The sequence below is a fragment of the Mixophyes fleayi genome, chromosome 1 (genome assembly GCF_038048845.1).
Source record: "Mixophyes fleayi isolate aMixFle1 chromosome 1, aMixFle1.hap1, whole genome shotgun sequence".
Taxonomy (NCBI): Eukaryota; Metazoa; Chordata; class Amphibia; order Anura; family Limnodynastidae; genus Mixophyes; species Mixophyes fleayi.
The window spans coordinates 107,645,327-107,671,386 of NC_134402.1; the positions used below are offsets into that span (position 1 = coordinate 107,645,327).

At 41.4% G+C, this 26,060-nt stretch overlaps 1 protein-coding gene across 1 annotated transcript; it reads right to left on the bottom strand.

The window, feature by feature from the left end:
* Positions 1–6,721: 6,721 nt before the first annotated feature.
* On the bottom strand, positions 6,722–26,038 carry ABCE1 (ATP binding cassette subfamily E member 1). Its single transcript, XM_075199180.1, has 18 exons — positions 25,860–26,038; positions 23,694–23,853; positions 23,194–23,279; positions 22,965–23,062; positions 21,611–21,728; positions 19,918–20,055; positions 19,558–19,627; positions 18,945–19,041; positions 18,735–18,824; positions 18,216–18,337; positions 17,720–17,941; positions 17,118–17,177; positions 16,680–16,738; positions 9,731–9,841; positions 9,416–9,558; positions 9,096–9,218; positions 8,846–8,957; positions 6,722–7,155 (listed from the first exon to the last, which is right to left on the bottom strand). Exons 2-18 carry the CDS (start codon positions 23,794–23,796, stop codon positions 7,108–7,110), a joined length of 1,800 nt encoding a protein of 599 aa, XP_075055281.1. The 5' UTR covers positions 23,797–23,853; positions 25,860–26,038; the 3' UTR covers positions 6,722–7,107.
* Positions 26,039–26,060: the final 22 nt, after the last annotated feature.

Genomic DNA, 26,060 nt, shown 5'->3' on the forward strand with positions numbered 1-26,060 from the left:
CAAAGTCGAGATTGACAACACAGATCTGTCACTTGTGAACCTGTCCTGAGTGAGGATCTGGTAGTGATATTCTTGAAGTGGAGTCGAAGGAAAGGTTGATAGAACAATGAGTACAGCCTATTGTCAAACTCTGTTTAGGGGTCATGAAAAGATCTGCTAGCTCTGGAACTTGGAAAGTGTGAGGAGTTATTGTCTGAGGAATATTGTATCTATAAGTATTGTGACTCCCTAGTTGAAGAGAAGTGCATCCAGCGATGCCAGTCCAATAGTAATTTGGATTTGGGTGGGCATCCTCTGGAGGATTATCACTCCCTAGTGGGTAAGGTCTTAAACGAAACCAAGTGCTGGGTGTGCTCTCATGTGCCTCAGGTACAGCATAACATAGGACTAGTACCGTTCCCATTAAACATCTTTTGAGGTTTTCGAATTACGGGGAGGGGAGGTCCATAGGCCGGAGGTATAATATCACTAGGTCCCCTAATCTGAAGGTTCGCCAATACTCCTTAGATCGGCCTTTGTTGTGTCTAAATATCTCACATGTAAAGAGACTGGAGAATTGGGAAGCTGACCTACCTGATCAGACAATGGCTCGCCACACCAGTGTTGATGGGAGACTCTCAAGATCACCAATAAGCAGGAATAATGATGTACATCATAAACTAGGACGTGATAACAGACATAGGAGAGTATCCATTGGGAAAGTTCCTCTAGGTTATTGTCAAAATGTTATCCATGCCGACGCTTGTCTTGAACAAATGAAGACACTAGGCAGGGGTAGTTTCGTCAAAACTTTGTGTGATATTATCAATGATCGTACTGTGCCTTAGGTCCTCTCAGATGATGTGTACTATGTTTGTGGGAGAAAGTCTTATTCCTGGTTAACTCCGAGTTTCAAGGGTTCATGTTTTCTAGGTAAATTGGTTCCAGGACGTCATGACTATTACACATGACAAAATGAATGATATCCATATCCATAGACACGTACACACACGCATGCGCACACACGTTGTGGCAAAAGAATATAATTTCTGGTGAAGAACATGTAGCTATTAAGGTAATTAGTGAAACTACTGATTTACAAGTTATGGTTGCATTAGATCCCACCAGGATTGCTCAGGAAACTTTAAATTTTAGGTAAATTCAGGACCTGGCTAAATTGATAGACAATATCACTGAGATGTATGATGACACTTTCAGGTATACGGGTAAGGAGCTACAGGCTTATAAAAAGGAGTTGATGCAACATAGACTGGTGTTGAATTATCTCACATCTATTACTGGTGGATATTGTGTGACTTTAGCCACCCAATGTGGTGTCAAATGTTGCACGTACATCACCAATAATACTGACGACCACAGAGAAGTTATTGACCGGAAAATGGATGAAATTCTACAACTAAAATGGGAATTTTGGAAGAACCATAATTCTTCACTGTATGAGATTGGAGAAAACGTAGTAGGATCATTCTCGTGGTTGAATCCTGCGAAGTGGTTCTCAGGTCTAGGGGAGTGGGTACAGGAAATGGTTGCAAGTATAGGTAAGCTCCTTATTCTTATACGTGGTGTCATCTTAGTAATTGGCTTATGTGTCAGATGTGTTCCTACTGTGTTGAAGTGTGGAAAACATTTTACTGAGGTAATGTTACGAGCCGTGGTGGTACTCACCTTGACGACCGGGACGTAATTTCTGCCGAGGTCCCGGCCATTGCAAAGGCAACGGCCGGATGCTTCCCTCTGTAGCGCCGCGTCCCGGAAACTGAGGACAGCTGGGCGCATGCGCAGCTCTAAGTAATAGCCTGCAGGCTATTAGGTTTTAATTAATTAATTACCAGGGTCCTGTGGGTATTTTCAGAGCTAGGCTGATTGGCTGGCTGCAGTATTTAGGGCAGTGAGGACTGAGCCTCATTGCCGTTTATAGCTTGCTGGTACAGTTTGCTGACTTGCTCCTGGTTTCCTGATTCTGTCCTGTGGATACTCTGTTTGGATCTCCTGTTTTGACCCCCTGCTTGGATTTGGACCCTTCTGGCTTGTACTTTGGACCCCGCTACCTTGCCCATGACCCCAACTATCCTGCTTGCCTGTGACCCTTGACCTTGGCTATCGTTTGACTACCCGCTGCTTTCTACCAGTCTCCTGCCCCGCCGCTGTGGTCCTGCATTACCAACCCACACTATACTTGGAGCTAAATCCTGGGGGCATCCGAGTACCGGTGAGCGCATCAAGCTCTAAGGAAAAGGCGGCTGCTATAGGCGAAGATCTCCGTCATTTAGTTCTGTGGGTTGGTGATCAGGGCCGTCAGCCTAACAGGTAAACACTGAAAATGAGACTGTAATGGTGATGAGAAGTACAGGTATCATGGTTAACGAAGAACTGCATTACAATCCTGAAAGCGAAAGCATAATTAGGTGATAGTTGTGTGCATTATGAAAGGGTGGAGATGTTGAAGTCAAATAATTGGATATGGTCATTTCAAATTAACATCTATCTGTCTGATAATATGTGAATAGCATACTACAGTGTGGAAGAGCGTATTTAACCACAAAACGTGCAAACACTTGTACACACATTTACACTTACACATTCACTTGTAATTAGTTCACCTTAAAAGTTGTTCCAACACATAGTCATTATAATCAAATATAGCAGTGTTTATAGTTAAATATAATAATGTTCAATACACTTTAGTGAGATCTAAGGTTCAGGATACAGGAAACATATCATGTCTAGTATCGTTCTAATCCCCTATTTATCCTCAGACATCCAGTTCTATCGGCTAAGAGATCGCACCTGGCATACGCAAGTTATGGATTATAGGGAATAAATGATCAGAATGGTAGTGTGTGTGTAATGCAAATAAACCATTTTGAACTAGCTTTTTGACGGGAAGATTAGTATGCATCTTTTGTAAAGCTGACCCCCAGCCTTGGAGGGCATCGTTTGAACTGCCCAATGACTGCATTTCACTAGACTGTCCTAAAGCCTGAACCTATGGAAACATGCCAAATCATCTCTATTGTTTTCAATGTAACTGTATATAAGCGGGAGCTCTGGGGCCAACAGTCAGTCTTCTTGACCACAGACTTCAGGACTGAATGCTGGAGCCAGCGTATGTAATCGGCTCTACTTATTTTATTGCATTGTTACTCTGCTACTTTTTGCTTTATAAAACCGCATTGTGAGTTGGAACCACACTATTTGAAGTGGACAATCGTCATTGAATAGCGACTAGACGTACATAGCACACACTAAAGTGTGTAGTTGTGGAGTCCTCAGATCGCCGCTTTAAATGCACATTCCTCAGTCGCTCTTTAAACTGACGTGAACGTGAAGTGCTGGACAGCTCTGTCATCGGAACCTGTACCTGTCAGCATGCCGCTCTCTTCGCTAATCTGCTTTGTTGTTTTACAAGTCTGTATTATATGCTTGTCGTTTTTAGTTATCAGGATTTTTTTTTGTAGGTCTTGTCTGTGTAAATACCATTGGGTAACCGTGCCCACCCCCTGCATTGTGTGCTGCCTGCACACACCCTGCTGATCTGTTTCTCAACCTTAATTCTTGCAGCTACTGTTTTATTATGACTTGGTTTCACTTATGCTGTTATACCCCAGCTCACCGGTGGACCAGTCCAATCCTGTGCCCATCCTACCATCTCCTAACCATTCTATCCGTCACCTGCACTCCATTTTTCTCCCAGTTGGTCTTTCTGTCTCACCACCCCACCCTTTAGACCAGGCTTGTCCAACCTGCGGCCCTCCAGGTGTTGTGAAACTACAAGTCCCAGCATGCCCTTCCAGCTATCAACTGGTTGTCTACCGGCAAAGCATGCTGGGGCTTGTAGTTTCACAACACGTGGAGGGCCGCAGGTTGGACAGGCCTGCTTTAGACTGTAAGCCCTCGCGAGCAGGGTCATCTCTACTTCAAATAAGTCTGTCTACTATCCCTCGTATGTCCTGTTACGTATTTTTCCGCACTCTAAGTCCCCATAACATTACTTACACTCAGCTGTGCAACTTACATGTATTACCTCATCTTTGTTGTATCTGGCACCTTATAAATAATAATATATTAGGCAGCAAGTAAAGCTAGTTCCTGAAGTTGATGTGTTGAAAGCAAGAAAAATGGGCAAGTGGAAGGATCTGAGAAATTGACAAGGAAGAAATGATGATGGCTGGATGCCTGGGTCAGAGCATGTCCAAAGTACCTACCAAAAGTGATCCAAGGAATGACAACCGATGACAGGGTCATGGACACCCAAGGCTCATTGATGCATGTGGGGAAGGAAGGCTGGCCTGTCTGGTCCAATCCCAAAGAAGAGCTGCTGTAGCACAAATTGCTGAGAAAGTTAATGCCTGGCTCTGATAGAAAATGCATCGCAGGTTGCCGCTCAGTGTCCATGCAGACCCATGTCCAAGAGATAGCACCAGGATGCAGTATGGGAAGAAAGCAAGCCGGCAGAGACGATGTGATGCTTTGGGCAATGTTCTGGTCAGAAACCTTGGGTCCTGACATTCATGTGGATGTTACACGTACCATCGACCTAAACATTGTTGGAAACCATGTACAACCCTTCAGGGCAATGGTATTCCATTGGCAGTGGCCTCTTTCAGCAGGATGTGTCCTGCCACATCGCAAAAAATGGTCAGGAATGGTTTGAGGAACATGTCAGTTTATTGTATTGACTTGGCCTCCAAATTCCACAGATCTTGGTCCAATTGAGCATTTGTGGGACGTGCTGGAAAAACAAGTTGGAGCCATGGAGTCCTCACCTTGCAACTTACAGGATTTAAAGCATCTGCTGCTAATGTGTTTGTGCCAGATACCGAAAGACACCTTCAGAGGGTCTTTTGGATTCTATGCCTCAACAGGACAGAGCTGTTTTGGTGCCACAAAGGTGTTATACACAATATTAAGCAGGTGGTTTTTAATTTTATGGCTGATCGGTGTATATTACTAAGCAGAGATTAATTCTGTAGCTAGAAATGCAGTGTTCTCCCCTGCAACTATTTCCCGTGAACTCTACCCAGCTGTGTTTACTTGCCACCTGGCTCTTGGAGCCTAACAGTCATATTATAATCGGATAAACCATTGTTTGTTTCAACTATTAGAACAAGCACTATGTGAGCGCTAGTGTGTGTGTGACCACTGGCCTCCAGTCTGTTCAGTCCTGGCATGTGTGGGCAATACCATCAAATTTTTAAAATTGAAAAGCATTACAACTGCCCCCACCTGGCTGGCAAAATATTCTGGGGAGAACACTGAAATGCATCTAAAAGTTTATACATCCAATAATTAAATACGATTAATGTAGTTGTTTTTTTTATACCCATAGTAAAGCTAAGACCAAACTCTGATATGTACAATAATCACTTATTACTACAAGAGATCCCCCTGCCTTGATTACAATGTAGGATTCGGAAGCGGCAGTGTAAAGAGCAGACACTACTGGAGAGTTTCAGATTCTTATTCCAATGTTTAGGCAAATTATTAGAGAGAATAGTGAAATGTGAGAACATGCTTAAAGTGGTGTAGACATATTAGAAGGCATCACTGTGCTGAGTTGAACTGAGGTGAATTATTAATGAAAGTTGTGGTTGTTCTCATAGAGCTCTTTAAAACCTTTTCATTAGTTTTAAATTTCATCATGGCAGCTCTTAACTAAAAATTATGGCAGCATGTGCCCAATAGATCAGTACGTTTCTAATACAAGTTTCTAATTAACTTTTGGGATTTATCTATATTTAGTAAAAACAAAACCTCAGTTTATTTATTGGTTGGGTCAGCCTTTGCATTATAAAGATCAATGTTTATTAAGGATGGGGTTACACTAGCAGTGCAATTGCCTAGTGCATTACTTAAACTGTCAACCCTCCTGTACTTCTGTTACTGCTCACCCACTTGGGAATGACTGCACTTCTTACAGTATGCTACAGCTCTCTCAATCTGCCAGGAGAGAGTGCAACATACAGGTGACCAGCTGTTCGGTTTCGTTGACAGGAAACATGCAATTCCTGACCAACAGTTGGAAACAGGCATTCCTGGGGAACAAATCGGTCAGCAGATACTTCAGAGTTAAAACAGCAAGATGTTCCAGTCCAAAAATAGTAGCACTAATGGATAAGAATTAGACCAGCATTATCTGGCTCACATTGAATAATGTGTTGCCCTCTTTGGTCCAGAATTCTTGGGGGCAGATTCAATTGTCCGCAAATGTTCCTAAGAACATCATGGACGCGTTTTTTTTTTTTTTACAGTAACTATGGTTGAAAGTAACACTGAGTTTTGCTCGCATGAGGTGCGAGTAATAATCAGCGGTGCTTCTGTAACAAAGAAACAGCAAAAACCCGTGCAAACTGTCTCACGGCCATTCCGGCAACTCAAAATGGCTGTGAGACACCTCGTGCAGATATTTAGGAAATTGAATCTACCCTTTGGTGTTTTAATCTGAAGGATTTTCTGATCAACTGCATTAGATATCAGTATATAATGAAGAGACTGTCTCAACCTAATTAATCATGGGGCTCAAACAGCATGTCAAGAATAGCAGCCAGGTACTTGCTAACAACTTAGGTGTGTATGGGAAACACTTGTGTTTTCAGGTTACTGTTATAAGCCCATAGAAGGTATTGGTTTCAATTTTCCTTGGACTGTTCATATGAAAACATTTAAGATATGCAAGAGTTTGTAAATATCATATGCCCAAAAACAGTCAAAAGCAATGGGCCACTTTTAGGTGGATGTTTATTTTTCAAAACCTCTAGCGGTTTAGACTCTTTAAAATAAGATTGCACGCTTCATGGCAGCATTTTATAAACCATATTTTAGACAAATACAGTTCACAAGGTTCTAAAATTAGGGGGAAAATATCCATGATGAATAAATTAGATACCATGTTATGAAACCATAACAATCAGAACTTTGTTTTGCATTGGTGCCGACAAGGAATGAGAAACAATTTCCTTTTCTTTACCAGGCAGTTATCTGAGGTGTTAACATTGTACATTTATGTTGTAAAACAATGCAGCATGTTGGAAATTCTCCTGGGGTTGCTGTATGAAAGAGGTTTTATTTCTTTTGATTTAGAAAGCTGAAGAAACTTCTGGATTCGCTTTAATCGTCCAAGAAAAAATAGTTTCCACTCTTCTTCTGATCCACATCCTAAAAGAGAAACAAATGACAGTAAGATTGAAAATGTGATATTGAATTTATATAGGGTCAGCAATTGTACAACAATAATGTCTCACTGCTCTAGTGCCCACACCTTTCCACTCTCCATTCAGTTTTCTAGTGCCTTCACCTGACTCCCCCTGGTGTTTCCTGTTAAGCTGTGTCCACACTACAGGTTTTTCACCTTATTATCTTGCCAATCATACGATAAATGACTATTAGCACTGATATCGCATCAGTGTGTACGATCCCATCATTTATGTTTATCATACCAAAGCACATCATATTGTTTCATTTCAGTTTATAACCGGAGTAAAATCTCTATAAAACGATGGAATGATGTTGGACAAACTATGAAGAGTGTATGCCCTCACGACCAGCAATGTAGGCAGATCTCCATAAAGTTTACAGAGTCACGATCTTACTAGCAGATGTTTGACAGATGAAGAGCACAGATCTGAAAGTAAATTGTGCAAGTGTATACTCATGAATTGACATGCTGATAGGGACTTACAGTCACTGGCAAAATCGTTAACGATATTGCATTGGGAGAAATTTTCTGTAGTGTGGACCTAATTTTAATCTGCCATTTCCCTAATTTGCAAGCTCCCACAAGCAGGGCCCTCTATACCTTGTGTCCTCCTATTCCAGCTTAATTTCTAAAACTTGACTCTGGGTTCCTGACTTGGTCTCCTCCTCTACCCTACATTACCGGGTTTGGTCCTGGTAGATGCGCCCACACTCCTGGGCTCTGACCCATTCTGCTTAATTCACTCCCCATCTCTCTTCCTTCCTCCTCCTGGTTCCCAGTGTTCTTTATTCACCCATACCCCTGTGTCCAGTCTACCTGTCCTTAGCCTTGTTGTCCATTAGAATTGTCTATTTATATTGCACTGTTTATTTGTTTTCATTGTTTTCTACTACGCACTATGTACGGAGCTGTGGACCCTTTGTGGCAACATAAAAGATTATAATAATAAAGTCTACACCAACACCAGATAAACTACATCCTTAAATCACCCATTTGCTTAGGCAATGCTAAGAATATCAGAACAATCTCATGTATTTTGTTGGCATGAAAAAATGCACAATTGATCCAATTGTAAATGTATTACTTTTTTGTAATGTCACACAGTGTTAAAGAAAACAAACAATTGGAAAAACAGCATTAAATGTTACACAGATGCCCTCAACTATGAAACACGGACAAAGATAAAAAAAAACAAATGTCCTTATCATATCCCTTTTTTACCCATCTGTATAATCACTAAATAGTTTGTGTGCTCCTGGAAAAGGTAGAGAACCCTCTAATTTCTATCAGAGTACAAAAAAAAAATGAACACTTGTTAAAACGATAAACAAAACTTGGATTATTCTTCAATGTTTGTAAAGTATTGCAAATGTTAAATAATTAAAAAAATGTAAACAGCTCAATCTTTTTTTAAATCATTCTCTTCATTGCCCTTAGAATTTTCCAACACATTAAATGACACATTGGTTGGGAATCACTGTACAAGTATGTGTGTTTTGTGGTTGTAAACATTTATCAGCAAGAGACTGGCTTATGACCTTCATTAAAATGTGCAGATCATTTATCAAAAAATATAAAATAAATCACATATGCATTGTATGGAATACCCCAGAGAATGTGTGCTCTGTGTTTTCAGATCAGTGTTCTTACCTTGATAGAATTATGTTTGTTTATTCTTGGTCTATAGTTGTTGGGGTCTCTCCTAAATGTAATCTCAAGCTGAGACAAAAATTTGTTCATGCCAGCAAGAAGTGTTTGAGGGCTGAAAAAAAAACAACCAATTCATGTCAATGTAATATACTAAAATGTAGAGTAGAGATACAATGTTAGCTTAAAATAAAACAAACCAAAAACCCAACAATTTGTATTTTTGTAAGAGATATAACATCTGAATCTCTACCTGTTTGCAACTGTATCCCTAGAAGGGATACCATCAAAGACAATAACACGGTCAGCAAGATAGGTGGCCATAATAAAATCATGCTCCACAATGAAAGCAGTCTTCTTGGCGTGAAGTATGAATCTACAAAGAAACAAACCATAAGTTAAAACGGTACATTTTCCAGGGTACATGTATCTTTATAAACAGGGGCAAGTGCAGAGTTTCCACCAGAGGGAATTACACCTCTGCCTTTCATATTTTGTGTCTATGCATACTATTATAGGCATGGCCTATGGCACTAGGTATGTTTATAAATTAAAAACGAAAGATACAATTACCGCTTGATGACTCTGGCTGCCATGAGACGCTGTTCAGAATCCAGATACGCTGAAGGCTCATCAATGAGGTACACATCAGCAGGTTTACCCAGACACAGAGCCAAAGCCACACGCTGCAACTCACCTCCGGATAACGTCTGCACCTGTTAGATCAACACTTATATTTAGTGGCAGAAAAACTTTAACTGCAGTGACAATAAAAATGTAAATTAATTTTGTTCTCTTTAATTATTTGAGCAGTAAAGTACAAAGTATACTGTTCAAACCTCCTCCAAACAGTAATATACAAAAAGAAAAAAATTAAAGTACATTTACCTCTTGGTCAATAATATTTTCAATCTGCATTGGTTTCATCACATCTGTGACAAACTGAGGATGTGTGTAGGCATCTCTGATCTTCTCATGCAGCAGCTGGCGAACAGATCCCTATTAAAATAAAAAGAAAATTAGAACTATAAAACTAGACATACACAGGTCAATCTCAGAACATGCATGTCTGACCAAATCAGAAAAAGGATTTTTATACTCGCGATAAATCCGATTCCATGTGCGGGACACTGCTACCATGGGGATGTGTGAGGGGAGTGGAGTTTGGCACTTAACTAGTTAACTTTGTTAATGTATCCGGCTGACAAACCCCTCCCCTCTGCAATCCCCCTGTAGCCTCTTCAGTTTTAGTTGAGTGCCCCAAGTATAAAGCCCCAAGGAAGGGGTGTTAAAAAAAAAACCAAAGACCAAACAGCAGAAGGGAGGAAAGCAGCGTCCCCCAGATGGAATCAAAAGGACACTGCTACCATGGGGACTTTCTAAAGCAGCCCACTTAAGGGAGGGACCGCTCTGACAGCCCAGAACGTAGAACACTAAGGCCAAAACTGCCATCTGACATAGACATTGAATTGGTAAATTTCTGTAAAGGTATGGACCGAGGACCAAGTGGCTGCTCTGCATAACTGGTCTGCTGAGGCCCCATATCGCGCAGCCCAAGACGCGCCCACCGAACGGAAAGAATTGGCAGCAATACGATCTGGCACAGGTCTGTGCGGCGAATCTTTGATGTCCTGTGGACATAGATTCGGAGACCTCTGACCACATCCAGAAATTCCAGAGCCTGTTCCAGAGGCTTGTGGTTTCTCTGTGAACACCGGAACCACTATTGGTTAACATGAAACCCGGAAACTACTTTTGCCAGGAAAGTAGGAACGGTTCTAAGAACCGCCCTATCATCGTGAAACACAAGATATGGTTCACGACGTGATAGAGCCCACAGCTCGGAACTCTACAAGCGGACGCAATTGCTAGTAGAAAGGCAACTTTCCATGTTAAGAACCGTAACCCCACCTTGAAGCCTATTAAGGACCAGACAAATATCCCAGGGTGCCGTGGGCAGAACATATGGAGGGTGAATATGCAGGAAGGTCCTGACATCCAGTAATCTGCACTTTTAAAAGGACCCCAGATGAAGGCCCCCATCCAGGCCATCCTGGAGAAAGGCAAGAAACCTAGAGAGGCGGAACGAAGCCATGTGGCAGGTCCAGCTCTCACACCATCCAATGTAGGTAAGCCAAATGCCGTGGTAAATACGAGCAGAGACTGGTTTTCTAGCCCTAAGGAGGGTGTCCACTACTCATGAAGAGAACCCTCTAGACCTCCAAAGGTTGGCTTCGACAGCCATGCCATTAAATTCAGCCACAGTAAGTCCTGGTGTTGGAATGGTCCCTGTAAAAGAAGGTCTTCTCGAAGAGGTAACCGAAGACCTGGACCTACCGCCATCAACAGAATTTCTGAATACCAGACCCTCCGCGGACAAGCTGGAGCCACCAGTATGACTGGCAGTCCCATGCTGCTTGACTCTCCGAAGGATGCGGGGAATCATGGAAATGGGAGAGAATCCTAACCTGAAATCCCAGGGCATTGTCATTACATTGACGGCCACTGCCAAGAGGTCCCTTGCCCTTGATCAAAAGTCTAGGACCTTTCTGTTGTGATGAGACGCCATTAGGTCTCTGTCCGGATTCCCCCATCGAACGACCAGAGACTAAAAGACCTCCTGATGAAGAGACCATTCCCCTGGCAGAATTGCATGCCGGTCAAGATCTCAGTTGCCACCTCCATTGCTCTTGCACTCCCGATGCCCCCCTATCTGTTGACGTACGACACTGCCGTGGCATTGTCGGACTGCAGACGGACCGATTGGCCCTGCAGGATGGACTGGGCTCCCTGTAGGGCCTTAAATATGTCTTTCAGTTCCAGTATGTTAATAGGGAGAGAGGTCTCCTGAGCGGACCAGAGCCCCTAAAAGTCTCAAATGAAGGGCCACAGCCCCCCATCCCCGAAGGCTGGCGTCTGTGGATACTAAGATCCAAGACCATGGAGCAAAGGACCTGCCGAATAACAAATTGTCCTGGGCTATCCACCATCTGAGGGATTGTCCCGCCTCTGGTGACAAGCGAATCAATAGGCGTTCTAACTTCTGAGGGTATCCTGACCCATTTAAGAGGTCCCATTGGAAGCAAGAGTGAATTTGATCATAAGGGAGTGTCTCGAAGGTCGACACCATCTTTCCTAGTAAACGCATGCATAAGAGGACAGACGGTCTGCGGCAGGGCAAAACTCAAATCGCAGTCCCACACGAATCGTGCTTTGTCCTCAGGAAGGAAAACCTTCTAATTGTTGGAATCCATTATCAGTCTCAGAAAAATCATTCTCTGGCAAGAGGTTAACTGGGATTTGGCCCGATTTATGAGCCACCCATGCATCTCCAAGATCCTGATGGAGAACTGTAGATGGTGGTCGAGCAGGTGAGCCGATGCAGCCTTGATTAGTAGATCCTCCAGGTATGGCACGCCTCTGGAATGAAGATAAGCCGCCATCACCGCCCTTGGTGCTGTAACAAGGCCGAATGGGAGAGCTGTGAACTGGTAGTGAGAAAGTCCTACTATGAATCTGAGAAGAGCCTGATGTGGCTTCCAGATCAGAACGTGGAGGTTGGCGTTTGATGTCTATCGACGCCATGAACTGGTTTTCTTCCAGTCCTTTGATAACCAACCTGAGGAATTCCATCCAAAATCTGACCACCTGCAGGTGAAGGTTCATCTGTTTTAGGTTCAAGATAGGGCGAAAGAAGGTTGGAGTAGAAACGCTGTCTCTTTTGGTGTTCCGGAACTTCCCGGATGACTCCTGCGGAAAGAAGAGAGGCAACACAGAGGAGCATTGCCTGTCTTCTTTGTGGGTTGCACGGCAAACTGGTTGAGAAAAACCGATGAGGGACCGAGCACGATAGATTTATTATGTAACCTCTCGTCAGTCATGATCCTGCAAATCCAACTGTCCTCCGAGGACTCTGCCCGCTGATCTCTGAACAGAAGCAGACGTCCCCCCACTCCTGCTGCCACAAGAAGGGGGTGGGCGTCAAGCTGACGGTTTATCCGGGAGCTTGGAATAGGGACGATTCGTGGAGTAGGAGGATCAGGAAGACCTACCTCGGTGCGAGTGTCCTCTGGTGCCAGATGGTCTGGACCTGTATGTCTGGCCCTGACCAGATCAGCCCCCGCGAAAGGGCTGTCTAAATGAGCCAAACCTGGGTGTCCTAGGCTTTGGGACATTGACTGGTAGGAAGGTACTTTTGGCTCCTGTGGCCTGGGAATTTATGCTGTCCAATTCAGGCCCAAATAACACTCAACCTGAATAAGGGAGATACTCCAAAGATCTCTTAGATTCGGTGTCTGCATCCCAGGACTTCAGCCAAAGGGTCCTCCTGGCCGCAACTGCCATTGCAGAAACCGATGAGGAAATGGAAGCTACGTTTTGGGCAGCTTCGTATACGTATCCTGAAGCCTCATTGAGTTGAAGGGCAAGGGGATGTAAGTCTGAATCTTGCAGACTTGTTGCCAACTGGTCAGCCCATGTTTCCATAGCCCTGGCAACACATGCTGATGAAAACATGGGTCTAAAGGAAGTGCCTGCTGCACTGTATGTGGACTTTAAGAAAGCCTATATCTTACGGTCAGTGGAATCCTGCAGGAAGGCAGTCCCTGGAACAGGGAGTGTGGTGTGAGAGCTAAGCGTGCCACTGGCGTATCAACCCTTGGAACCTGTTCCCAACGGTTTAGATCATCCTCCTGCAATGGGTATAGAGCAAGGTACCTCTGTGGAATAACAAACCTGCGATCAGGTTGTTTCCAGGATGCTTCTGTGATATCTCAACTACACTGATGGAGGAAAACAGATCACCTGTCTCCTGACCTTTTTAAAGAGACTCCTATCTATAGTTCTTGTCTCCTCTAGGTCTAGAAGGTCAAGTGCCTACTGCACTGCTACCACCAGGTCATCAATCCCTTGATATCTGGGAGATTCCTCTGGGTCCGTAACCTGTGCGGAATCAGAATCCTCTAAAACCTCGCCCTCCTCTTCTGAGGATCTTTCAGAATCAGAGAGGGACAGAAGGTTAGCGGATCTGTGTCTCTTGTTCTTGGGTAAAGGTCTTGGGGCCTCCAAGAAACTCCAAGAAACGGTTTAACCGATCTAGGCCCCTGACCAATGATGTAGACCAAGCCGGTTCTCCAGTAAGAGGCCTGTAAGGAGAGCACGGATGGACCCCCCCCCCCCCCCCGCCTGTCCTGAGACAACAGACTCAGTGATCCCCCCCAGAATTAACGGGGTCTATTGTTCCAGAGGTTGAAAGGAGTACCACAGCAACCGTCGGAATCTCTGTCGGTTTAGAAAGCAGTTGTACCAATGTGGTAACCCCCTGCGTCAGGCCAGCCGCCCATGCTGGTGTTTCCGTTATTGGTGATGTGTTAATCTGTGCCTGCGCTACCATGGGAGCCCCACAGTAGTCAGTACAAAGCGCCCCCGGGTCCTGCTGTTCATTGGGTAATTTACCTTTACACTTGAAGCAAGGTGATTTACCCTTGTCAGACATTTTAAGGTAACAGAGTACAGTAATAAACTGTAATGCAGGCAATCACACAAGGAATAGACAGAAGATACTAACTAATCTATGACAGAAGTCAAAAGATAGTATTCCTGTTAAGGCTATGTGTGTGACAACAGAATATCTATGCAAGTAGTATTCTGTGTTATAAATCTATTTGCATGAAATAAATGTTCTAATACACCCCTATCTAAATTAGGGGGTATAGAAAAATAAAATTAGATTTTCTTGGTACTAAGCCTTCCCAAGGCTAAGATGTCTGGAGCAGAAAATATCTGTCAGCAGCTCTGTGTCTTTGAGAGTAGCTGCTGTGCTTTCCCGGGCAGTTCCTTTGGCGCCTTGAGGAGAGTCCACAATGTCTGTGCAGGTGGGGGGGGCTCTATTGTGTTAGCTACCTCCATCCTGCACCTCTTATCTGCCTCATTTTTTTCTTCAGATGTCAGGCTGGCAATTTACTGCCTCTTTAATAGGCAGTAATCGCTAGAATCCTGCTGCAACATGTAACCAAGTTCCCCCCCTTCTTTCTCTGAGGAGGGGACTTGGTATGTTCCTTAATGGCAGCCTCTGAAGCTCACTAGATAAAGATCAGTGTGACAGCGACTGTCACACTGAAAAGGGGGAGATAAACGGACCTCCTGCTGTCAGTAAGAGCCCTCCCCACACCTGCCCCCTTTTACTGAACTAGTGTGCTCTGTATAGGACAGAGCACACTCCTGATAATAAGAGAATTTTTTTTTAAATAAAACAGTTAAAGAAAATAGTAAAAACTATATTAATTATAACTGCTGGCATAAGTAAGCACAACTCCCTTGGGCACTCAACTAAAACTGAAGAGGCTATAGGGGGGGTTGCAGAGGGAAGGGGTTTGTCAACAGGATACATTAACAAAGTTAACTAGTTAAGTGCCAAACTCCACTCCCCTCACACAACCCTATGGTAGCAGTGTTCCCTAGATAGGATGAAAGAGAAAAGGTCCAGTCATTTGGTGCACCATGAGCACGCACACTGTCAGATGTGGATTACACTGCATTTCCTGATCAACAAATCATAGCTCACATGATTTGTGGTCGTCTTAGTTCCATACATACTGTGATTTACGGCCATTTAATCGCAAGGTGGCCCACCTGGCCATCAAAACTTGCATCACGTAGGAGGGCACCTTCCGTTTGTAAACTTCCTGCATTATAAGCGAATGATGCCCAACTTAATGTCACATAAACAAGTATCATGGCCATTCTGTAAGGGCAAATATTCCCATTTTTGTGTTTATGAAATGCTTTTTTCTACATAAACTTTTATTGCAAACTTGCTGCAATCAGATATGAAAAATATTTAGTAATTCTGTTAAGAACTTACATATTACTGCATGTGTTGTAATTACATGCTCCATGACAAGAAAAGATTTTTACTCACCGTAAAATCAATTCCTCTTACTACATTGGGGGACACTGCGAGACATTGGTGTATAGTAGTGGGTGTAGAGTTTAGGCACTTATAACTTCTTTGATCTTGACTCTCCTCTCCTACTATGCCCCTACTCTCCTGTGGGTACCCTAGTTTTTTTTTAGTGCCTTAGGAGTTAGGAGACTTTTGTATAGGCTCCTGCCTATACCTAGTTTAGTTACATTATTAACATGTTTTTATTCTAAAATTTTTTCTAAAGGTGCTAAGCGGGGATCAATCCTAAGACCCAGCTTTAGGTGCCCCACACAGGAGTTACCCTTAAATAGGTACTGGGGCACTGTAGTAGATGTCGCACGCAGGGATCCATCTCCCTCCGCCAATGGACATGCCAGCAAGACCCCCTCCCTCTAGACAACGAGCATCGGGAGAAAAGGTCTAGTTGCGCACTGCTCTCCGTGGAGGTGGTGCAGACAGGGGAGGGGACAGCACACACGCTGCCTGGGCACAATAGCACAGTGTGTGTGCGGTAGGCGCCGACAGCCATACTTTGTATGTGCTGATCGGCATTACGGAGAGGCGGCCATTTTGGAGGAGGATAAGAAGGAGGAACTTCCTGCCATCTTCCTCTTTCCTGTTCCTGCACAGAAGTCACCATATTGGGACTCCCACATCGTCAGGCTGCACGCTGCTCCTCTCCTCTGCCTTTCCAGCGACTGGTATCGTTACTCTGTTTTGAATGCCATTTGTTTTTAAATAGCATTGAAGTCCTGTTGTAAGCTGTTCACTAACAGATTATTGAGCAAAAAAAGTTGTATCCAATAGATATCTGGAACATAACAATGATATCCTGCTTGCAAGTTGTCTGTGAAATATCCCCAATTTTAGCCCATGCAGTTAATTATGCAGAAGTCATTAAGAATTACTTACTGTTGATTTTGGACTAATTTTCTGTGGTTTGTAGCTCACATTAAGGACTGGTACATCACCTGCCAAACAGACAAACAAGTAGTTATCTAAAATGATATGTACATCTACAAACGCCACCAATTTAGTGATTTACTTGTAAAAAAAACACGATCCAATCTGCTACCAAAGGTTGTATGAGGGGGATACAGAGGAGTTCTGTCAGTTACACTGAACAGATAGTCAACGGTTTAAGAGCCAACTCCTGTGTGTCCCTTCATACAACCCATGCTAGCAGTGTCCCCCCGATGGATCAGATATCGTCTTTTTTTTAACTGAGCAATCTGTGTTTTATATCACAAATGTAAAAACACTACATTTAGGTAATGCTGAAACAGTCAACATGGTTTAGGGATTAAAAAATAAAAGCATAGAAAGAGTGTTAATGCGATTTTTCTTTACCTCCTTCATCGGGCTTCAGCCTTCCAGCCAGCATTCGGATAAAGGTAGTTTTACCAGTTCCTGTTTAGACACAAAATTACATGTAATCGTTCTAGTCACTAATGAATTCTGCAAGATTTGTTCAACAAGCTGGATAGATGAACTTAATTTCAGAGGGATGCACTCTGCACCAGTTTGATAGCAGCCTCATCATTACTACTCTGTGTAATATGGGGCCCTTCTACTAAATAACAAAGTATGCAGTTTCCCTCCATTCCCCCATCTCGTTTCATGACAGAGGCCCTGCCCTTGCTACAATAATCATACGAGTGAACAGGTCACTATCTCCCACAAGATCAGCTCACTCATCTCCTGCTGCTATGAGCACCATATGAATGATCTAACAGGAGTTAGTCTTAAGCTTCAGTATTTGATTGTCCTGAATTCCCAATGGTGAAGAAACAGATAGCCCAAGCATTCAAATATATATCATTACGCATGGGGACAGGGCTGTGTCTTGAGTACATAATGACAAACAAGTGAATCAGATGAGTATGTATATGAGATCTGTATATGGATTTTCCAGTATAACTGGTGTAGATATATTTAGACATACTCCTTACCATTCTCTCCCAACATGACCATGATTTCAGAATCTGTGAACTCGCCAGCAACAATACGCAGCTGGAAATCCCCCAATTGCTTTCTCATTGATGGATACTTATACATGCACATCTTTTTAATTTCCTCTTCATTGGCAGTTTCGGCTACCTTAAACACCAACGAGGAGTCTCTAAATCTTAAATTTTCAGTGGGAACATAGCCATCCAAGAAGATGTTAATGCCTAGGAGAGAGCAATAGGTTTAGATACATTATAAGCCTGGGTGGAAACAGTAATCATGTTTTCACAATGCATACAGATATTTTTTGAAACAAAAATACTATTTTTTAGGGACAGATTGAATATTACCACATAAGTTCAAAACCAAATTTCTACATGGGTCTACATGTGAACAATAATAGGAATGTTACTATGTAGCAGGTACGTTAAAAAACATGCATATGGCTCATAAGACAGACATGTGGTTTCTATGGCTTATTGTCCCAGTAAAACATACCTTCTCTGACACTGAAAGGCATAGTGACCACACCATAAGCACTTGGAACACCGTACAAGCAGCAAATGAAGTCCGAAAGATAATCTAGAACACTCAGATCGTGCTCTACCACAATGATGTAACTGCAAAAAAAACCACAGATTTAGGAATATATATTCAGTGAACAGCCACACAAAAATTTAAAAACATACAACTTAATCTCCATACTTAGTTTTTAATCAGGGCATCTTTACTTGCTTCTTAATTACAAGCACAAAACAAACAAACAAACATTTTTTCTGTCTAATTGTGAAACTAAGTGCCCAGTCACAATTTATATATTCTTAAGCATACCAGTCACATCACGAGTAACTTGTTTGAATTCTGCTTCTAGAAGCAATATTTCAAAAAAGACAGAACCCTCATTGCAATACCATTCCTACATCACTTTTCAAAGCTACTTATAACACAGACATATGCCAACATGATAAAAGCAGAATAAAGTTGCACACTTAACAGCATTATTTATTTTCTTCTTACCGGTCAGGGTCAATCAGAGATCTTATGGTAATGGCAGCCTTAAGACGTTGCTTTACATCTAAATAACTAGATGGTTCATCAAACATGAAGCTGTAATAAGATAAAACCACAAGAAGGTCTAAGAACACTGAAGGATCATTTTAATTTCAAATGTTGAAAAATGAACTGTTACAGCACAATGGGAAATTTGTAAATATTTAATTTCCTTACATGTCAGCTTTTTGGATACAAACAACGGCACAAGCAAATCGCTGAAGCTCTCCTCCCGAAAGGTCCTCCACATTTCGATCTCTCAGGTGAGTCAAATCTGTGACATAGCATTGTCATGAAAATATTGCATTGTGGGTGACGGGACCATCATGCAGTAAACAAATTTAGAATCTCTGTTATACCCACAGAAAAATCTAGTAGCCCAACAAGGAATTTAGCTGGATTGCATGTCCCTAATAACCTAAACTTCAGATTTCTACGTCAGAGAGCACAGCGTAAGGAGAAAAGCCACATGAGGAGTTGCTGTTCTCACTGTTTAGTGATGGCAATGGCAACCTTACATCTAAATAACTAGATTGTTCACCAATCAAGCTGTTTGATTCAAATCCAGATTTTAAATCATGTTACTAATGAACTGAAGTACTGTTGTGCTTAAAGAAAGTGATGTAAACCAGTCTTACAGCTCAAGAACTATAACCATTGTCCCATTCCTATGTTCAACCACAGGACTGAAATAATTATTTCCACTTCTACTATCAAGTGAAGTCTCTCGCATTTATATCAATTAAAAATGATCAAAGTGTAATATTTTGTGACTTCCCGGGATACTTACCCAACTGTTCACAAACAATTGTCTGGGTTCTTGTTTCATCCTTTCGATCCAAAATGGTCCCAACAGGGCCCTGTGAAATTAAACAAATATTTTTTCATACGCTGTACACAGACTACCGTAAATTCTTCACAATTTATGCCAGTGTTTATTAATAGAAGTCATTTGGAAATAAAAAAAAAAGATCACCCTGCAAAGTGATCACCCTGCAAAGTGTTAAAACAGCAATTTCCTTTACATAATCTACAACTTCAATTCCACCCAATTTATATGATACATATATAAACAGACAAGGCAATCATATTTCCAAGGAGTAAACATAGATAGACTTCACATGTGTAAACAACCACAGTCCATACTGACCTTTGCAGCTTTTGGAATTTGGTCCACATACTGCGGCTTAATGATGGCCTTCAAGTCATCCTCCAGAATTTTGGTGAAGTAATTCTGCAACTCTGACCCCCTAAAGTAAGTGAGGATTTCTTGCCAATCTGGGGGATCCTTTAACATAAATAAATTATGCAGCATGAATAAAACATACAATGTGCCAATGAGTCATTTTAAAATCTCAGCACCACTTTTAAGATGGTGAACTAATCTAACTTGCTAATTAATTTGTAAATGGGAAGTATACAAAGTGCATTGAAATAGTATGTAAACAAAAGTACTACTGCAGTGTGAGTATGAGTACACACACAATATATATATATTTATTACACACACACACAAAATGATCTGACACAATATTAAAACCACGGACAATAGAAGTGAATAACATTATCTCGATACAATGTCGCCTGTCAAGGGGTGGGATACATTAGACAGGAAGCGAAAAATCAGTTCTTGAAGTTGATGTGTTGGAAACAGAAAAATGGCCAAGCGTAAGGATCTGAGTGACTTTGAGAAGGGTCAGATTGTGATGTCTAGACGACTGGGTCAAAGCATCTCCAAAATGGCAGGTCTTGTAAGGTGTTCCTGGTGTGCAGTGGTTAGTACCTACTAAAAATGGTCCAAGGAAGGACAACCTATGAACAGACACGTGCATGTGGTTGTGTCCGTCTCCTTTTATGTCGGTTGTCATTTTTGCAACTCACATGGCTATACTCATAAGTTGATGTATTGAACATGGATGATTGTCACTCGTGTCACAATTTACAGGACTTTGAATGGCAGTAACAGGCTTACAGGGTAGACACAAACGTTCTAGTACATGGTAAGCTCAGCAACCAGACTACAATGTGCACCAATTTCCATGCCACATGACTCATTGATATCACTTAATGCCTTGTGAATAGGTTGAATATTCAAACAGCCAACAAAATGTGTGTGTAGGTGACAGGAACCCTGATAACTTCATAGCACCTAGATTAGTTCCCACAACAGAAATATTTTAACACATTCAACTCTCAATATTTTTATTAGACAAATGGAACATTGCATGAGAGAATCTTATTCACTATGATCAACTTCAGATATTTTCAATTCTCATAAGATTAACAATCTTCTACTGGCTAAAGCGTCAATCATTCTTCTAGTGCTATGACTTCTGTTTACCATGCCCCCCCCCCCTTTCTATAAAGCAAAACTTCCTAATACTGGAATACTAAATTAGGGCAACTAGCAGAATGGTTGCGATATCTCCAACTTTCCTGAAGCAATGCAGCCCACTTTATGATGTAGATGGAGAATTTCAAATTGGTGGAAAACATACACAGAGACAGGTTAATTGGCCCTTGTATGTGTATGCGGTCATGTAGTAGGGAATTTAGATTCTAAGACGTAGGGTTAATAATCTATATACACTGAACGTATGCTAACTCATACTCTCGTTTGTTCACTTTAACTCACATAATATATTTTAAATGTGCTTTCATATTTCATTGTAATCTACTGAATTTAAGTATGATAATTTGTAGACACATTAGATTATCAGAAAGGTTTGTAAATTCATGTAATTCTAGATAAAGATTATCACTAACACGTAGTTTGTAATTGAATCCGTAGAATAAGATACCCTCTCCAAACAATCCACACCAATAACATGTGTCATACTTACATCATACTTCCCAAGGTTAGGTTTTTGTTTTCCAGCCAGAATTTTCAATGCAGTTGATTTCCCAATGCCGTTGGTGCCAACCAATCCTAGCACCTCACCAGGCCGGGGAGTAGGCAACCTGTATGTAGAAAATTTAATGTAATTGTAATCTTAAAAATTCTTTAAGAGAGGGAGACTTAGAAATTAAAAAGTAATACAAGTAGGATTGTTTAACTGCCACTGTTTTGCCCATCAATCAATATCAGTTCAAACTTTTTAGGACAATGAGCACTTAACAGCACCTTCATTAAATATTTTGTTTGCAGTATATGCATCATTATACGGTGGACTAAAAGGGGGCATGCATATAAAAGGAACTTTGCCTGATAAGTAGCATTATCTGTTACTTATAAAGTGCTGACATATTAGGCAGTGCTGTATTGATAAGATTATGAAACAAACAAATGACATACAATGGCATGAATCAGGAGATAACGAAAGCCCTTCCCAAATGAGCCTAACATTTTAAGTTGTGTGAGGAACACTTAAAACAAAATGTAGTGGAGTCATAATTGTAGCTGCCTGTGAGTAACGTGTCACTACAGTAAATAAACCGCATTATGAGCAGCTTCACTGGAAACTGGGATTTCTGTGCAGCTAACGGTGGTGCAACGTGCTTGGTACGAAGAGACACAGTTGACAGTATCGAGTCCAGCAGTTGAATTGAGATAGGTGCCACTCCTTGGCACTAGCAGATAATCCCCCACTGTCTTCATAAGTTTTAACTGTGTTTACATTTGTAGGAAGATAGTTATGTGGGAGGTAAGACCTGATGAAAAGCAAGGCCATAAGATTGTAAACTCTCTAATGAGCAGCTTGTATACCTTGTATTTCCTTGTTTTATGGCGGTTTTGCACCCCCCAGGTGCTGCACAGCATTGTAACGCCTCAAAAATAAACAACAATAATAGTACCCCAGATACTACACATATTACCAGCCAGTGATCCATCCCACTCCTTAGTGATAACAGATTTCAAGTATTGGGCGCGGGTGTTAGGACACATTGTCCTGGCAGCACTACAATAAGACCCACAGATGCTATGTTCACTATCACAGCAGAGTACTATAACCCTGTGTTAGGAAGCTGTAACTAACAAGAAGCAGCATTCATGTTCTCAGCAAATGCTTCAGAGAACCAGCTATAAAGAACAGACAGTTGCCGACACCAAGTAAAAGGAGGAACCACAGAATAATTTAGTTGCCCTGACAAACAGCAATTGTCCAACTCTTTATGGTCAAAGAAGAAATAAATAGAAAAATCTTTCCAACCTTGGAGTTTTTATTGACATGTTAATATCGGACTTTTGCTTCTTACCTGTGAAGCTTAAAGGCATTGGCACAATATCTGTGAGTGGTTTCTTTCTCCAGGTTGCTTGGCAAGTTAACAATAGACAAGGCTCCAAAAGGACATTTCTGTAATTAAAAGCAAATCTCTCTCATCCTCAAATTAAAGTATACAGAATTCCAATAATACAAGCAGAACATATATAAATCTGTTTCACTTGTTGATTTAGGTCTACACTAAATATAAATAAACATCTTACCTTGATACAGATACCACACCCAATGCAGAGGGTTTCGGAAATCCATACAATCTTACTCTGGGGAGTGACTTCAATGCACAGTTTTCCTAGGAGACAAAATAAAAGATTGAAATTGCATTTTGCAATATGTCATCCTAAACCCCTCCACTCTCAACGGTAATTTCAGGGGTATGATTGGTATATGACAACACTGGTTAGCATAGGTACCACAGGGACTAAAATAAAACATGTAATGAAACTATTTTAAGTCTGCTTTAGATTCCTATAATGATGTATTCCATAGTGTGATGTTTTAGTTCATATTACAATTGGCTTCACATAACATTAAGCCATACAGTACAGACATCCATGCATTTCTGACTTCTACCATTGCAAATAATTTTATGATTCCAATAAAAAGTCTTACTAACACACACGGAAAATACAATTGTGAAGTAGACGGCAAGACAAAAATGCAAAACCCAAACTGTTAGCATTTATTGACACCTTGAGACACTTACCCATTCTTACAACGGGGCAACTCTTTTTGCACTCCTGACGGCATTTCTTTGGTTTACATTTGTCATGATTAACAATAGCTATTCTTGTTAGCTTGTCTGCCATGTTGTTTGATGTAGTTGTTGTTGCTTCAAAGGTTTTTCTAGGCAATATTACTAAAACCTGCACCCAAAATTGAAACAAAGAGAAAACTGTAAAAAAAAAAGCAGTGGCAAAAAATATAGTGATCTGAAAACACATTTAAAGAATTTTCAGCTGCTGTTAAACAAAAGATATCAGCAAAACACAATGTATGCTGTAGCAGCTGGAGAGTGGAAGGTTTAAAGCCTCAAAGTAATAAACATAAAAAGAGGCTGCTTTATATAACTGTCTACATTGCCAGGTATGCAGGTGTGAGGGATCTACGCTAGGATGTAGGGTTAATGGTTAAATCACACAAGGGATGTAGACATTGTTGAACTGATATCATGGATATTGTGACATTTAGTGACAGTGTTGTTCGGAAGTCTGATGTATTCCATTGAGGAGATGAACTATATGCAGTTGAGGAGAGCATTTCTTGAGAGAAGGGTCATTTTTCCCCCCAATATCTTGTAATTAAAAACAGCATTGCAGATGTGCAATACCAATTTGTCTATTGGTTTACTTAAGCCATCTGTGAAGGCGATGACTAAGGGGATTATACAAAGTACATTAGTAAAAACTGCATTTCCGTATGCCATGGCATAGGGCAATTCATATTCTTGCTTTACAATTGCATTTCTAGGACCCAACTCGGTGTGCAAGCTATTACAGCCACAAAAACTGGACGCAAAATGTATGAAACCCATGTATCTTAATAAATATGTTCATGGATCACTAGCATGCAGATGAATCTAACTTCGTGATAGTAAGAGTTACTACAGTCTAACACATTCAACTAAAATCTAAAAATGTCTTCTCTAATAGATTTATATATGAATACAGTATGTCTTTAGCACTCTCCCTATTATTAGTTTAATGTAATAACATACCTACATGAATACAAATGTGTTAAAAATCATGGCGGTTTTGCCCACCTCTGGTGCTGCAGAGCACTGGGACACCTCAAAATTAAATAATAATACCATGTAACCTTTATTGCATAAAACAGGTGTACATGGTATGGTGAAGAAACTCCACATAATTGAAGTACCCATTTGACCAATTCATTCAATGACTAAATTATACTGCTATTTAGAGGCTTATGCTGCAGTCATGCTTGGATGTTGAGATGTGCTGAGAATTTTATTTTAATTTGATATCTATATGGGAAGACCAACAGAAGGTGTATAGTTTCCAAAAGCACAAACAGGAAATATTTACCGGCTCTCAAGAATCACACTCTATCGGTCCTAATACTGAGTGAATAGCCTACACTGTGTAGTATAACAGTTTGCAAAACCATGACAGAAGCACAAATAGGACTCAGCAACTGTTACACAAAAGCCAAATAGATAAGAAAGCAAGTGCTGCATCTATCTCACTGCTGTAAAGACCAGCTGCACATTTATCTGTACAAATATACAAACTAAAATATGTCGCTCTCTGCTCTGACTTTATGTAATAATTAATGGTTTAGCCTGAACAACGTAAAGCACTGACCACAAGTTGCACAAAACTCTCCGTGTTTGGATAAATAATATGGTGTATCCAAAAATGAATAGCTGCAATGAGTCAACTATTTTATGGGACCAAATGAACAGCTTGCAATTGCAGTGCCAATCTTAAATGATGTAAATGTCTAAAAGCAATTTATGTTAAAGACAGTTTCTACTTGCCAATATATGATCAAAATATATGTAATTACAATGTATCAGTCTATAACTACAGTATATTTGTAACCGCAAATACTAGCTCTAACACCAGATCAGCACTACCCAGGCAGATCAACTAGCCCAATTATCCCATTGAACACACAGAACTAGTGTCTGCCCCCACAACATATGAAAGGATATTTGAACAGAGAAAAAAATCTGCGTTAATCCCTAGATCGAAGGCATCACAATATCCCATTATCATATTAACAGCAGCGATAGTCCAGGATAATAAAAGTCTGATAAGCCCCTGTCTGACAATGGAGGAAGAACATCATTATAAAACATATGTAGAAACGAGGGAGTGACGTCACGGGTCTGCCGGTAACTTACTGGGGAAGGAAGTTGCTACTGGTGGGGCTGTTCCCGGTTGGTGGGAGAGGGGAGGGATGTCGGACCCCGTTCCTCAGCTGTGACACTCGCTCTTCTCCCTGTGCAGCAACGTGCAAACCACCCGAAGAGAAACCGGCCAAAATGGCCGCCAGTTCCCACACCACTAGCGTGCAGGCGGCGACGTTCACGTCAAGCGTCACA

Coding starts and splice junctions, on each gene's coding strand:
- ABCE1 (XM_075199180.1), bottom strand. CDS start 23,796: ATGGCAGACAAGCTAACAAGAATAGCTATTGTTAATCATGACAAATGT. Junction 23,280..23,693: donor TTGCCCCGTTGTAAGAATGG/GTAAGTGTCTCA, acceptor TTTGTCTCCTAG/GAAAACTGTGCATTGAAGTC. Junction 18,825..18,944: donor TGTATCCAAAAAGCTGACAT/GTAAGGAAATTA, acceptor ATCTTATTACAG/CTTCATGTTTGATGAACCAT.